Source organism: Amblyomma mixtum, chromosome 3 (genome assembly GCF_055824585.1).
Source record: "Amblyomma mixtum isolate Tamu chromosome 3, ASM5582458v1, whole genome shotgun sequence".
In the NCBI taxonomy this organism is placed as follows: Eukaryota; Metazoa; Arthropoda; class Arachnida; order Ixodida; family Ixodidae; genus Amblyomma; species Amblyomma mixtum.
In genome coordinates this window covers 58,446,064-58,462,168 of record NC_143014.1, presented here as the reverse complement: position 1 = coordinate 58,462,168, position 16,105 = coordinate 58,446,064, and the positions used below count along the sequence as shown (strand labels likewise).

The 16,105-nt window shown below is 41.9% G+C and overlaps 1 protein-coding gene across 1 annotated transcript in view; it reads right to left on the bottom strand.

Moving 5' to 3' along the window:
- LOC149350311 (uncharacterized) overlaps positions 1 to 14,956 on the bottom strand; it is a 28,740-nt gene extending 13,784 nt beyond the window's left edge. Inside the window, exons 1-2 of the mRNA XM_089579320.1 lie at positions 14,847 to 14,956; positions 4,688 to 4,844 (exon numbers count right to left, since the gene is read on the bottom strand). Coding sequence (XP_089435446.1) covers positions 4,688 to 4,844; positions 14,847 to 14,849 — 160 coding nt within the window. The 5' untranslated portion in view covers positions 14,850 to 14,956. The remainder of the gene's footprint in view (positions 1 to 4,687; positions 4,845 to 14,846) is intronic.
- Between the last annotated feature and the right edge of the window lie 1,149 nt (positions 14,957 to 16,105).

Below are 16,105 nucleotides of genomic sequence, written 5' to 3'. Positions count from 1 at the left end.
CATACCGTATGCATAGTTATAATATAGACATGTATTTATTCCTTACTTGCAGCCTTTTCGACTCAGAGTACATGTTTTGCATACAAATGAAGTGCAAATGGTCATCATCATCAGCCTGACTACGCCCACTATAGGGCAAAGGCCTCTCCCATGTCTCTCCAATTAACCCTGTCCTTTGCCAGTTGCGGCCACCATATCGGCGCAAACTTCTTAATCTCTTCCTTCCACCCAACTTTCTGCCACCCCTCCTACGCTTTCCTTCTCTTGGAATCCACTCCGTTACCCTTAAGGACCAGTGGTTATCTTGCCTTCGCATTACATGCCCTGCCCAAGCCCACTTCTTCCTCTTGATATCGACTAGGATTTCATTAACCTGCGCTTGTTCTCTCAACCACTCCGCCCACTTCCGATCTCTTAACGTTACACCTATCATTTTTCTTTCCATAGCTCGCTGCGTTGTTCTTAACTTAAGCTGAACCCTCTTTGTTAGCCTCCACGTTTCTGCCCCATAGGTGAGTACCGGTAGGATACAGCTGTTATATACTTTTCTCTTCATGGATATTGGTAAGCTACCATTCATGTGCTGAGAGAACCTGCCATATGCACTCCACCACATTCTAATTCTTCTAGTTATTTCCCTCTCATGATCTGGATCAGCTGTCACTACCTGCCCTAAATAGACGTATTCTCTTACTACTTCCAGCACCAAATGGTATGAACTGGTATGAAATAATAACAACTTAAGGCATATTTATTTCTTAAAGGTTTGTACGAGCACTTTTACAATGGTAAACTATACAAACTTAGTTATCTTTAGTGCACATAGTAATTGCATAGTAACTAAGTAACTACATAGAATTGCCAATAATGCTGTCCGAAGTCATTTAAGAGGGGACGTGGGAATTAAAAGTATTTTCATTACTTATGCATGAAATTTAACCAAAGTTGGCACAAATATGTCATTTTGTATGCTGATTTCATAACTATTTTATTTTAAGCTGTTGGCATTTCTGAGTAATTGTAACTAACACCCTTGTGAAGTAAAGAGTAAGTAAAGTAACGAGAAAGTGCACAAGTTCTTGATATCAGCACGTTCACAAAGCCCTGTTCTGTGCAATAAAGTTATTAGTTCTTTTTTTTAAAAGCCCAGTACTCATCAAAATAAAAGCTGAACTCCAGCATGCATAATTACATGCAAACACTTCCTACAAAAAAAATTATGCAGTGGTTCAACTCTGCTGAACTGAGTGTTCACGTAGCAAAAGCAAAGACTGATCGATGGTCTGTAGTTAGCTGCCGTTTCAATCCTGGACACACCGAATTTAGACTTGCAAGTTCCTCGTCGGTAAACCAAATCAGTCGTGGTCCCCCACTGTGTGGTCTGAATGTCAGGATCCGAGACTAGATTAAAGTCAAATTCTTGCTTCATCTGGTCGCCTAAGCCTTCTTTCTCGAAGTTAAAATTGTATCACGTGACACCACGGGATTACCACTTGGCTTCTTATACGGCCCTCTACCGACAACTGGAAAGGTCAAAGTCAAAGGTCAAGTGGTGCAGCACCAAGGTGGAGCACACATGGTAAGGCAGATGTGCAACTATTACTAATCTCAAGGTCGTTTCAAGGTCATTCAGAGGCTCACAGCACTATCCTAGCATAGCTCTCGCTACAAAATAACTTTAAAAAACTATTGCACAGCTGCACACAAAAAAAATACAGCGCTTTTGTCCACTTCTCTGCGTCTCGGATTTCATGCATAAGAACCAGAACCTTTCCACTGTCATTCATTACGAAATGCCTAAGGAATGAGTGATAGCAATCCCAGAAAAAATGAATGCTGAGAAAATGAACCCTAACGTTTATCCCTCATTTGCCTCATTTATAGCCTCATTTGCATTTGTCTTTCAGTAGAAGCAGAAGCTCTGATCTTTCCTCTTCACGATGCAGCTATGCTGACTCTGCTCCTTGTTTGGAAATCTGCAAAATCTGCGATGCGCCAAAACCATCAGAAGCATGATACAATTTTTGATGATCACGCATAAAAAAATATTCTAAATTGTTATTGCATTTTCCTTATATTTTTTTGCACAACACAGGTGAAGACCCGAGCAATGTGAAAAAAAAATTAAAATAAAATAAAATAAAAAATTCTGACCAAATAACCATTAAATTTGCGGTGTCCCCTTCTAATGTGCCTAGATTAAATCGCATGCACAATTGGCTAACCTTCTTCACAAGCACCATATGCTATTCACCACAGAGGAATGCACAAAAATTTCAGTTCTCACAGAAACAACTGATGTGCAGACCACATGTTCTGTACCTGACAGACAACTGACCATTTTCATTCCAACGACACACATCACTTCTACCTCCTGATGCTGCAACCACAAAAACAGATACACTCCACTGCAGTGGTTTGCCAGTACAAATGGCCATGAGTGAACTGCCCTACTGCATTTTTAACCATACTGCAATTCTAGCTTGCAATCAATAACACTGCATCATAAACATAGTACAATTAAGGATCGCTGTGAAAGTAATGCCTCAAGCCTGTGCTACAACTGTAGGTGGAGCTAGGTTTAAATTCAAGACAGAAACAAACCAGCACATTCAAGATAGAGGACATGCAAGAGGAATACACATCAGCACAGGCACCTGTCCCCTATCTTGAGTGGACTGGATTGTTTCCATTATGAAACAATACCTCCTATTTTATTGTTGTTCTAAAACACCACAGACAATGTTGGTAGTTTGGAAGCAGGGATGGAACCTTCCCAACAATAGTCGGCAGCACAGAGGCAGTGTGATAAAATGCTGACTCAAAACGTGTACAATGCAAAGAAGTGCAATATAGATTCAGGTGCACAGAAAACATAATTCACCTCCTGACATTCACCAACACTAGTGCAATGTTCACAGGGGGAAAATGATGAATCTCGGCAGCGAGAAAATGGGCAGCAGCATGCTTTAGGAATGAAAACAGTGACATGAAATATGTGCCACAATCAGGGTGGCCTTGCATGGGCGTCACACCATAAAATAAAGAGCATCTCAACCAAGTTATCCGTACAAATCAGTGGATTATGAGTAGAGCACCAATGGAGTGGAAACAGAGTTGCAAACTTTGCTATACTGCAAAGACTGTGACAAATGGATCCCCCAGATGCTCACACAGGAGCAGGCAGAACAATGCAAGCAAGTTCTCCAGGGCTGACAACACATTCCCAGGCTCATAACTAACCCATACCTGACTAGGGTGGGAGTTTTCTAGATAGAGTCTGGTGTCACCACTGCAACCTTAAGTCAGAATGGTAGTCCATGCAGTGGAAACACTGCAGAAAAAGATGCCAGGCCTGATAGCAGTTTTAAGACGAGGCAGCACTTGCCAATTTTGGCTGGACTGTTCTCCACACTCACAGTCTTAAAACTGGTCCGAATTTTTAACACAGCCATTTTGTGGTCTCCGCAGAGTAATGAAAAAAAAAACACTGTGGCGAACTAAAATCAGAGGCATTTCCTTTTATAATACACAAACGAGGATGGAAAGTCATGGAGGACACAAACATTGGATGGTACCGAATTAGCCAAACATCCAGCTCTCAGTGTGTGGGGACCATTTTCCTGGCAACAAAGCCATCACGCATGCTGTAAAGTGGTGGGTACTGTTTACTTGCGCACATTTTACCAGCACAACGTGGTGTGTTTATCACTGGTGAAAATGCATAGCCACTGATGTTACTATGTTAAAAAAATGAGTGGTGAAGTGTCAGGTGAGGAGGGCATTATGAAAAAAAGTAATGTCACACTTTTTGTACCTGATGTACAGTTGACTCTTGATAATTTGAACTTGAAAGGGACTGAAACTGTTTGAATTATGTGACGTTCAAATTGAGGGGACCCTTTTTAATGCACTCGATGTTGATGGGACATAAGTTTGAATAAACCCAGGTTTGAATTAGCTGGAGTTGAAGAGATTCAACAGCAGTGTTTAAATTAACGTATGCTGCCACGGTGACTCAGTGGTTATGGGGCTTGGCTGCTGACCCGAAAGACGCTGGTTTGATCCTGGCCGTGGCAGCGGAATTTCGATGGACGCGAAATTCTGGAGGCCTGTGTACTGTGTGATGTCAGAGCGTGCTAACGAACCCCAGGTAGTAGAAATTGCAGGAGCCCTTCACTAAGGCGTCCCTCATAGTCCGAATTGCTTTGGGATGTATTGTTTTTTTCATGAGTGTATTATCAGCAAAAAATGAAATGTGAGCAAGATAACTGAACTGCCAACACAAAAATACAAACATACTAGCTCCTGGACAGAAAATAAAAGTCACACTGATTAACACTCTTAAAGGACAGTCTTCACTCCTCCGAAGCAAAATTAACCTGCGCTAGTACTGAGCTAAATTTCCCTGGCTAATATCTTCTCATGTGTCTGTTCGTGACTTTCCATTGTCTTGTTCGCATTTAATTTGTTGCCGATAGTACGAGTGACTTTCTGGCGACTTTTGCTACTGCATCTTCTCTCTAAAACAGCAATCAGAGGCAAACGGAACATATACCTTTAGTAACATAGCCACCTCATGTTCCTCTGCACTGCCAGGTGTATAAAGGCAAGCTAACTTTAAAGTTTATTTTGTTACTGATTTGGGAAATGGAAAAAGTATGCATGCCGATATTTCAAAACTCACGTTTGGGGCATATAACCTGAAAGTACAGGTAAAATTCTGAAGCGGTTCTTCGTGCAACGCAACATTCCTCTGTCAGTGCTGAGTGGAGGATTTTTCCTGCCTCTGTAATGATGTTGGGATCCTCTTCATTCCACAGCGAGTTTTCTTCCATCCAATCCTAAGTCAAGAAAAAAATGCAGTCAAGAGCATAGTACTGAAAGCATATGGACGACTTATCCAGTAATTATACACAGACGAAAAGAATTCCTCAAGTTAAGATTTCAAAAATTTTTTCAAACACTGCATATACTGTCCATCACTAGAATGCACTCAACTCAAACTTACACGAGAAAATGCATCTAAGACAGGACAGAGCAAAAGCTGTTTCAAGTCACCTCTACATCAAAAAGTTCCAGCCACTTATCCTTAAGGTATGACAAGTGATCGCCACTAGCTGGTTTGCGAAATCATTAACAAAATGATAACTCCAATGTGGGCATGGCTGCCACTGACACTGAACTCCTTTGCATTGCCACTTAACTGCCACTGATCAAGCACAAGTAGCCACACTAGCCCATGACTGATTGAGCAGGTGAAGTATACATTCCAACATAATCCAGATTAGGGCCTCTGGTTTCAATCTGATCACCAAAGCTGGCCCTCGTCAGTGTGTGGAAACTAGGGTAGAATATGGCCGTACCCCTGATCTGGCAGCTTTGCACATGCTCATATAGTAGTTGCCCATCTTTTTGCTCTCAGTCTTCCAGTGCTGGTGCATTTTACACTGGAGGGAATGGGGCATGTGGACAGGACGACTATGACGATGCAAAACAGGCAGAATTATAGACTAACACAGCTATAGTGCTGTAAAACATCCCACGACTGTATGGTTTGCATAGTGTATCAAAATCCATGGAACCAATAGCACTCCATAGCTACATTGTCAACATCCCTATTTCAATGCACTTCATTTTGTGGTTTTTCCTCATTCCTTAGCTGCCCTTCAAGCACGGTAAACTCAGCGGCAGCACCAGACAATACTGCCTGTTTCAAGGTGCAACAAGAAGCTGGTTTGGTTTGGTTTGGTTTATGGGGTTTAACGTCCCAAAGCGACTAAGGCTATGAGAGACGCCGTAGTGGAGGGCTCCGGAAATTTTGACCACCTGGGGTTCTTTAACGTGCACTGACATCGCACAGTACACGGGCCTCTAGAATTTCTCCTCCAAAGAAATTCTAGCCGCCGCGGCCGGGATCGAACCCGCGTCTTTCGGGACAGCAGCCGAGCACCATAACCGCTGAGCCACCGCGGTGGCGCAAGCAGCTCAGGTTTATTTTACAATGGAGACATGTTCATACATGCCATGCGGAAAGAACATCTGAAAGTAAACAAATGGGTGCTGCTGCTGCCCAGCTTAGCCAAAATATTCTGATCAGAATTAAATGCAGTGATGGTTGTGCTCTTTATACGAATGCTAAGCTTACCACTTCAAAAGGTTCTAGTGCTTTTGTTAGCCCTACACACTGTCACCTAAATAGCCACTAAGTTTACAGCATTGAGACTTCCTTGCCCTGTAATTGCAAGCATGAAATTTTATAAACTATCACAGTTCTACCTGCAAATCCTCCATGTCACCAAGTTCATCTCTTCGCTGATTCTCAAGAGGCACTCAAGCTTGGTACAGCTGTGGAATAAATTCATGCTGCTTGCTGCTCGTACCCCATTACTTAAACTGTATCATATTTAGAGCCTCGCTCGAGACCGGGTTGGTTCCACAGGACTGGAAAGTCGCGGCTGTCAATCCGATCTTCAAATCTGGAGACAAGAAACTGGTGGAAAATTATAGGCCTATATCTTTGACTTCAGTTTCCTGTAAAATTTTTGAGCATATATTGCACAGTCAGTTATTTAAATACCTCGAATCCATTAACTTTTTTACTGCTTCACAGCATGGTTTTCGTAATGGGCACTCATGCAACACACAATTAGTCGAATTTCAGCACTTTGTAGGTAACTCCCTCGACAAGAATAAACATGTAGACGCATTATTCCTAGATTTCCAGAAAGCGTTTGACACAGTTTCGCACCCCTTGTTAAATATCAAGTTAAACTCTTTGAACATACACAATAAAACCCATAACTGGATATGTAATTACTTAAACAATCGTAAACAGTGTGTTGTTCTGAATGGCTGTAGCTCATCATACATAACCGTATCTTCAGGAGTGCCCCAGGGCAGTGTCCTGGGGCCACTCTTATTCCTGATATATATCAATGACATTGTAGATGGCATACAGTCTTCCATAAAACTATTTGCGGATGACTGCGTTGTTTATAGGGAAATAAATTCACCATCAGATGTATCTATCCTGCAGAGCGACCTTGATAAAATAGTAAATTGGTGTCAGCGTTGGCAAATGAATCTGAATATTAGAAAATGTAATCACGTCCATTTTTCAAATAAAAAGTTCGAACATCCTACACAATACATTGTTGAAAACATAACCATAAAAAGCGTCTCAGAGTGCAAGTACCTTGGTGTTTATTTTATGCAGACTCTTAAATGGAACACATACATACAGCAGACAATATCTAAGGCAAGTAAAATGTTTTACTTTATTCGCAGAAATTTCAAATCAGCATCAAAAGATGTTAAAGAAACACTCTATTTCTTGCACGTCAGGTCTATCCTCGATTATGCCTCCATTATTTGGGACCCATATCAGGCATACTTGATTGAAGCAATAGAAAAACTCCAAAATCAGGCTGCACGCTTCGTATCCAATAATTATAACCCCTTCCAAAGTATCACTGAGATAAAATCACTGCTGGGCTGGGAACCGTTAAACAACAGAAGAAAAAATTTGAGACTTAAATTCTTCCACCGCATTTTCTATAATCAAACAGGAATTGATAGCCGTAACTACCTTTTGGAACCAACTTACGTCTCGACTCGGCACGACCACTCCAAGAAGGTGCGCGAATACAATACTAACACAAACAGTTTTTCTAAATCATTCTTTCCACAAACTGTGAAAGACTGGAACTTGCTGCCGGAAGAGTGTGTTTTAGTCTTTGATAATCGCGATTTTTACTGTCGACTGTATTCCTGACAATCTAATCCTTTCCTACTATTGTTCAAGATTTCTGTTACCTTTAATAATGTTCACTTATTGTTTTGTTTTACTTTGATGTTAACTTCGCTTAATGTTCTTGTTGCTTTTTGTGTGAAAATGAATGCGTTGTTTTGAAACTGTCTCCCCTGCGGTAATGCCTTCGAGGCGACGCAGGTATTCTGTAAATAAATAAATAAATTGCCAAATCTATTTACTGGGTGCAGGCTCACAGAGTTGAACATCGCAGCCAATGCTATTTCACGTAAACCAGATATCCCTCTATCGTCCCCAACTGCCTCCCTACATATCCACTCCTTACTCATCTAACATCCTCTGTATCCCTCAGAGAGTGTATGGCACCCACTTACCCCCTAGGCTTCCCTACAATCTTACTAGAGTGGAGAGGATCTGTCCAGAATGGCTCAGTGTTGAGATGATTCACCATAGTCGTTGAGTTTTCATTCTGCTTGGGGGGGGGGGCTGGGATTGATTAGCACCATCTCTTTTCATTTGTTCCTTTGCACTCCCCCCCCATCTCCCGCATGCTTCTTATATACACAGGTGGAGATGCTACATATGTAAACATCAGTTGTATTTGTCTCTAGTCAAGTGAATATGGTAAAAAAAAATTACCCCATCGTTCTTAAGATACTAAATAAATTAATGAACAGAAGAAACTGAAAATTACGTAAACTTTTGGTAGGCATTGATAACGTCCTTAATTGAACTTAGAGAAACTGAGAGAACTGAGTGAGAGTGAACTGAGAGAAAAGACTGGGCAACACAAACATTTCCACAACAAGCTATAAATTCAATTATTAAAAAAACTCATTATAAACTCTTCATTTGTAAAAACCACTAAAGGCAATAGAAACATTTCCAGAAAAACCCAGCAATTGAAAAATTAAAAAGATTTTAAACTCTCAGTGTGTAGAAAACACTGAGCAGTAAAAACATTTCCATAGTATGCTAACTATTCAAAATTTACAGACGGATTATAAACTCTTTCAAAAATGTAAATGAATTACCAAACTCAGTACAAAACAAAAAGACAAACAGAAGTCAAAGAGCAAAGGTTGTACAGATGAAGTGGCAACACAGGGAACTGAATGCTGATTTTATGGTAGGGTATAATTTGAGTTCAGGGGCTGTAATAGCTTGAAGAAAGCTGGCGCTGGCATAATTGACTGTGATGAAGTTTATTATCAAATGTATAGGAAACTGCAGTTCTTCAGTCTGTTTCTCCAAAACTCTACGAAGCAAGAAATGCTGCCCCCGACCCCATCGTACTATGGTACAGCCAGTTCTACCTACAACTGACCTGTGGCACCACCCTCAAAGACAGATGTGCGACAACTATTGTGGACACGCCCTGCGACTTGTGGTGCATGCTGGACTCTTCGTGAGGATGGGTTGTGTAGCAATAATGAGTGAACCATCCAACATAAGAACCTCATAAAAGCAGTTGGACACAGCCTTGATCAGCAATGATCTGGAGGAGCACCAATGTCAGACCATCTGACGGGTCCAGACAAAAGCGCAATCCACCAGAGTCCTGAACTAAGAAGTCCACCCATCGACTCGTCCAACATTTGCAATATTGTGACTATGTGTCGCTCAAAATGGAACATACACTGCAGGCAACCTGCAGCAATTGATGTCATGGCCTGATACGGCAAAACATTGAAAGGTAGAAAACACTGTTGAAACCACTTGCAAACACTAGTTTCAAAAGATTCGCAGTTGATTAATTTTGATTATGTTTCTCGCACTTTCAGTTGCTTAAGTTTGATTACATTTCTCGTACTTTCAATGGTTTCAAGAGAGGACCAATTCCTCCCTCCTCCTCCGCAAAGATTCTTTACAAAGATGCTCTTTTGCTGCACTAAGATAATTTGAATTCTGATGATGCAACAAGCTTTTACCATGAAAGCATTAAAGTTGCAAGAGTCCCCAGCTTTGCACTTGGGAATCACCATGATGCAAGCTGTGCACGCAAGGTACGGGATGACTTGATGTATGTTTGAAAGAGGTGTCAGGAGTAAGAACATTTTCACATAGTTATTTGCATCTGCAAGGTGCTGCATGAGAAACATGCAGCATCCCAGGATCTTGAACTGTTCGAAATTGTGAACAAACCACCAAGTAACACGAAATAAAAATCCGCTTCACGATTGTCCTTCTTTCGATTTCTAAAGAACCCTGCTGCACCCACCTTAGAGACATTTCACAGTTGCACATCATCACCCAGAAAACCCCGGTACCTTGGATTCATCACATCGATGCTTAAGCTGTCTTGCAAAGTGCACTCAGAATGATTAAATAAATAAATAAATAAAACTCTTGAGGGGACATTTAAGCTCGGATCACTGGGAGTCCTCGTACTACTCCTGGAGCAGTGGCCCAGCAGTTAAGCGATGTGCCACTGCCCCGGCAGGTGGCTGCTTCAAACATAAATAGGTGTGTACGATGTTTCTCTTTTGTCCCCGTATTTCACGCCGTTTTCTTTGTGAATCCATGAACCAACTCGCCCAAACTAGAGTTCTTCTCGAATTAATAGCCACATCAAGGATCTGGATGGATATACAGATTGTAGCAGGAAATTATTGCTAGACTTCTGTGAGCGGTGCAACCTAGCTATTGTAAATAGAAAAACTAAATGTGAGAGACAAATCATGTAGGAATTCCGAAACAGGCAGACAACCATTGACTACTGCCTAATGTCGCAGGGAATCTATAGCAAGCTCGCAAAAATGGAAATAGATGAAGAGGGGGAGTGGAGTCTGGGAAGTGACCATAAATGTATTAGTCTGCAGATGGGAGCTCTGATCAATAGAGATGCGCAGGAAAGACAAAAATGGAACACAAAATTAAACAAATATAGCACTAATATCAGCAGACATTGAGGAACAATAGAGAAGTGCCCCATGGAAAAGTGGGATTATAATCACTTAGAATAACTCAGCAGTACGAAAATGCAACAAGTAAAAATGGCAAACCACTGGAAAGGAAAGAGAAAGCCATGAAGCTGGTAGAATAAGGAAATTAAGGAGGCCATCGAACAATGACAATTGTGGCCTCAAGAGAACACAGAGAGGCAAAAAAGGCACAGTTGTCTCAAGAGGAAATAGACCAAAAGTGAAAATCTTATCGACAAAAGAAATTGAAAGTACAGGTCCTTGTCCAGGGTAAATTAAAGCACTCCACTGATCACTGGATGGCTGAAGTTTGTAGTGCAATTAAAGGTGGACCAAGAAAATTCTGGAACCACAAACTAGCTGGGTGAAAAGAATCAAAGAAAGCAGGAACAAATTCAAGCTGCCGAGGGAAATGCTTAAAGGAAGACAATGCTGTGAACTACATTGCATCAGTTAGATCTGAGGTCTCCCCAAATGAGGGAGCAACACAGGACAGCATGATAGAAAGCAACTTAGAACTGACCAAACTTAACTGGAAAAAGGCTGAAGCAAATATTCCTAAATACACATTCGCAGAGACAGACGAAATTGCTATCAGGGTGATTAATAAACTTGGTCCAAGAAGCAAGGAAACATTCTTATAAGCATTGGAAACAGTTATAACAAATAAGCGAATTCTGGACCGCTGGTGACAGAGTAAAATTAATTTGATTTATAAAGGAGATAGGATGCACATAAACTCCTTCAGACTGATTACAAATAACATCTGTTATATACAGGTTGGCAATGCAGGTGGTGAAATTAAAAATGCAGTCATGGGTAGAAAGTAATAAGATGCTCTGAGAACCTCAGAACAGGTTCAGGAGTGGTAGGCGCTTATATATGATAGCCTGTTTATGCTTACCCAATGCATAGAAATAGGGCAGAAAATAGGCCTCTGTATTTAGCCTTCCTGGACATAATTGGTGCATACGACAATGTAAACAGGGAACTCCTGTGGAACATACTAAAAGATGAAGATATTGGTCATGAAGAGATAATTGATTTCCTACAGGAAATATACTGAGATGATAAAGTTGAAATTACTGGGAAGGGATAAGAAGTACAACTGTTGACGCAAGCAAGAGTAAGGCAGGGTTGTCCTCTATCACCGCTGCTGTTCATGCTCTCATGGAAAGAAGGCTAAAAGACAGTAATCTGGGTTATAATCTGTCGTACAGATTGGACGGAAATGTAGTTGAGCAGCTTCTCCCGGGACGATATTGTACTGTTAGCAGATAGCCAGGAAGATTTGCAAACTTTGGTTAATTGTTGTGGAGATGAAGGAGACGTTCTAGGTTTCAGTTTTAGCGCAACTAAGTCAGGTGTGATGATTTTCAACCATACAACTGATCAGGTGCTTACAGTACAAGGCCACGAAATACCAAGAGTGGCCGAATACAAATACATCGGGATATGGCTAAACAAAGGGCAGATATACATGGAAAAGCATGAACAGTCTCCTAGGGCAAAAGAGCTAAGAGACACCGGGATAATGAAACATAGGGCGTTATGGGGGTACAACAAATATGAAGTACTAAGAGGTATCTGGAAAGGAATAATGGTGCCGGGGGCTTACTTTCGGGAATGCAGTTCTATGCCTAAGGGCAGAAGTTCAGTCAAGATTAGACGTAAATCAGAAAGCTGTTGGAGGATTAGCACTAGGTGCCCACAGCAAAACCACAAACGAGGCAGTACAAGGGGATATGGGCTGGGCATTATTCGAAGCACGGGAAGCTAAGAGTAAAATACTATATGAAGAACGCTGGAGGAAATTGGACGATAACAGGTTGGCAGCTAAGATATTTAAATACTTATACAGAAAGAGCGTTGACTCACAGTGGCAGAAAAGAACTAGCTAGGAAACTAACCAGTAAGTATGCCGGACACGAGGACGGAGAAAGAAAGAGCATTAAACGACCATTTTGTAAAAACGCGGAAGTTAAAAATTGGATTAATTCAATGAAAAAGAAGCACAGTGTAGAACTATGTCGATACTGGAAAAGGCAGATTAGGAAAGAATTTTTCTACGATAACTCAAGAGGCAGTGCCCTACTCTTTGAAGCTAGATAAGAGTGTCTTAAAACGCGAAGCTACAAAAAGAAATTTAACCAAGAAGGTGACACATGTCCAGTGTGTGGTAAATCTTAAAAACAACTGAACATCTTATACTCGAACTTGACGGTATCCATATATGGATGTCAGCGCAGACACAGTCACTAGAGATAACAATGGTCATGTAAATAAAGCTGTGGTGGAAGTTGGCAAAAAGCGATTGGAAGATTGGTGGCTGAAAAGCAGAGAGGTGACATATAAGGTTATAAGTGTAGGATTAAATATGGATTTAAAGAAAATGGCGAACCTATAGACCGATTTAAAACACCATTAAAGAAATAAAAAGGAAAAAAGCCAAGCATGGCAGCTATTGCCACCACCCCATTTCAAAAAGGCCGCTCCAATCTTCCATCCACTCATCCACCCAACTTTGGCTGCTCTTCTGGAGTAGCCACTTGCAACCAATCATTAATTTAACTGCCACCTCCCACGGTGGACAGTTTGCCGACAATCCGGATTTTCATTAGTTTAGAGGTTCAACTGCTTTATGTAGAACACGGAAGCCACAGAAAAGTGGACTCTTTGCTGCCTGAGGTGTGGCCTCACTTTGAGAGGTACACTGTGCAGGTATGCAGGGCAGAGCGCACCCTTCAGTTTACGGCTGCATGCTTAGACTTCAAGGAAATGAAGCTTTTTTGCAGCTCTCATGCCACAAAACTTCTGCAGACCTATATATTGCATATACACACGTACTATGCATCTAGGAAACAGCAAAAAAAAGACAAGGACGGCACCACAGATGGGACTGGCAGGACTAGCTCCAGTCCTGTCTTTTGTGTCATCCTTGCCTTTTTTTTGTGCTATGTTTCCTAGAAGCACAAATGAACGAGCCCAAACCAAGCTTTTGTTGCAAATATATACATCTAGGCGCACACACACGTTAATAAATACACATTTATGAAAGCAGCCAACTGTTTATGAAACCAAGAAAAGCGTAGATTTTTTTTAGGGAAAGAATTGAGCCCTTCGATAAACAGCTTAACAGCAAGTGTTGTGTACTTAAGCTGTTTTCAGAGATTGTTGAGCTTTTTGTATGCATTCTCAAGAGCCCTATTACTTTGCTTGTTTCTGTATACGTATGCAAGCACGCGCAGAACTCTGCGTCCATGAGGAAGTGGCTCCCACGAAAACCATGAGATGAAGTATGGCTATTGCATGTAGAATATGCTGCCAGCTGTGTACTATAGATGGTATAAGTGCTAGCAGGACCTCGACAGTGCGCGGGTGGATGTGCTAGCGGTGTATATTGGATGGTTCAGCGCAGTTCCTCAGTGCGCGCGTCTCACACGATCGAGCATGGGTAGAATGCGCCGCCATCGTACGTCTGTACCAGTCTCATGCCATGAGCGTCCGTGCACATCTGCTACGCGCTCATAACAGAGTGGCCGGAAACTACGTGTGGCAGAATACCTGCTGAAAACACCAAGATGAGAACATTGCTACCCACATCCTAGCTGCCGCGGTGACATCGGAGTACACGAATAGTTGAAGGGAGTGTGCGGCAAGTGATCATTATTAATAAGAATTAAAAAAACAGCTAGATCCATGCCAGAGGCGGCACAATCAAGCTTTTCTTGTTTTTATAGTTTTAACAGCAGAGCATTTCTATCAATGTTAGTATGAAGCAGCCTGTAGTCGAATTGGTTTGTACACTTTGGTCGCAGCAGTACGGTTGAACTAGGTACGCCAACCTACCTCCCCCCTCAATATATTAAAGCAGTTGCTCAAAGAAATTAAGAAGGCCAAAGGTAACAACAGCGCAATGGCAACTTGCTTGAAGTCAGGGGGCCTTTACTGCGTGCGTTTGCGCGCGCAATGCAGCTCTGTATACACTAAATGTTCAGCAGAACTGCTGATGTCTAAACTATCACTATTTTTCTTTTTTTTTTCCCATCTGCCTGGCTATTTCGAGTTACCAGGATGCACAACGCCCACAAAATGTGCAAGTGCATGCTGTCCCCACAAGCAAGTGAGCATGAAAGTGCATGAGTCACCATAAAAAGGCTCTGGTTGGGCTGGGAATGATCCTTCACAGCGGGAAGTGGAATTTTCCTCACTCGGAATGAGCCTTTTTCAACGCTTGACCATGATAAGTCATTTTTAAAACAACAGTTAATCAATCTTGGCAGAAGGAAATCATGAAATATATGGGAGCAGCCCTGGCCTTCCTCTTGGGAGCTGCTGCTGCTGCTGCTGCTGCTGCTGCTGCTGCTGCTGCTGCTGCTACTGAACAACAAACTGTCTTCTGCACGTGCACGCTGCTGGCTTTCCTGGGGTACGCTGCACGAGCAAATGGCGCACCACCGAAATCAGACACTGCACAACGTGGCTGGAGCGATCTTTTCTCGCAACAATTCAAACAAATGGGACAAGCACACGCTTGTATTGATAGCAGCCTGCTGCTGTCGAGACGTCGAGACTGCATGTGGGCAAGCCTCATGTGCAAGCTGAATGACAATCGGCGGCGCTTGAATTTTTAATGCAGGAAATACAGATGCAGTTCATGTGTTTTATGATGTAGAAGATGCTGACGTAATTCCCCTGATGATACCACATCATGGAGGGAAAAAAACTAAGGAGGGAGCGTGACGTCACTCGGCCAGCGTTCGCAAGCCGAGTTCGCTGGCCGAGTGTTTTGAAGTCGTGTTCTCCCTCAGTTTTTCGCTCTCCGAGTCACACTTTACCGCACGCTATCACGTGGTGCGATCACGGGGGAACACACACTCTTTTTTTTGCTATATCTTTACTTGTAAAAACTAGGCTTCAAGGTTGTCGCCGGACGCTCCCTCCTCAGTTTTTTTCCCTCCATGTACCACATGCAGCGACGCCATTTTATCAATGTGCAATGTGGGAAAGCCGGCTTAAAGAGCTTTCAAAATCGTTATAGGTAGATAGATATGTTTATTTGAGTGTGCCTCAACAGCCAGGTGGCCTAAACGAGTGCACACTAGGTCAGATACATCAGAATGACCACTCAAAAACATTTAAAACCAGGTATGAAAACAACAATCAGGCAAATATGTCCGTGTTAATCGGACATCGGAAGTTTTTAATTAAAGAATGCTCGTGCCTTCAGGGTTGACAGCCTTCAATTTTGCAATATAACCTTGCACCCTAGAACAACAAAAAAGAAATTAGAAAGGTGAATAATTAATTGTAGTTAACCGTCGTTTAATCGAACTTTATCATGTACATAGCTGTCTTGCCATGCAATCCACCTGTACAGATTGTAATGGCTAAAAAGAAAAAAGAA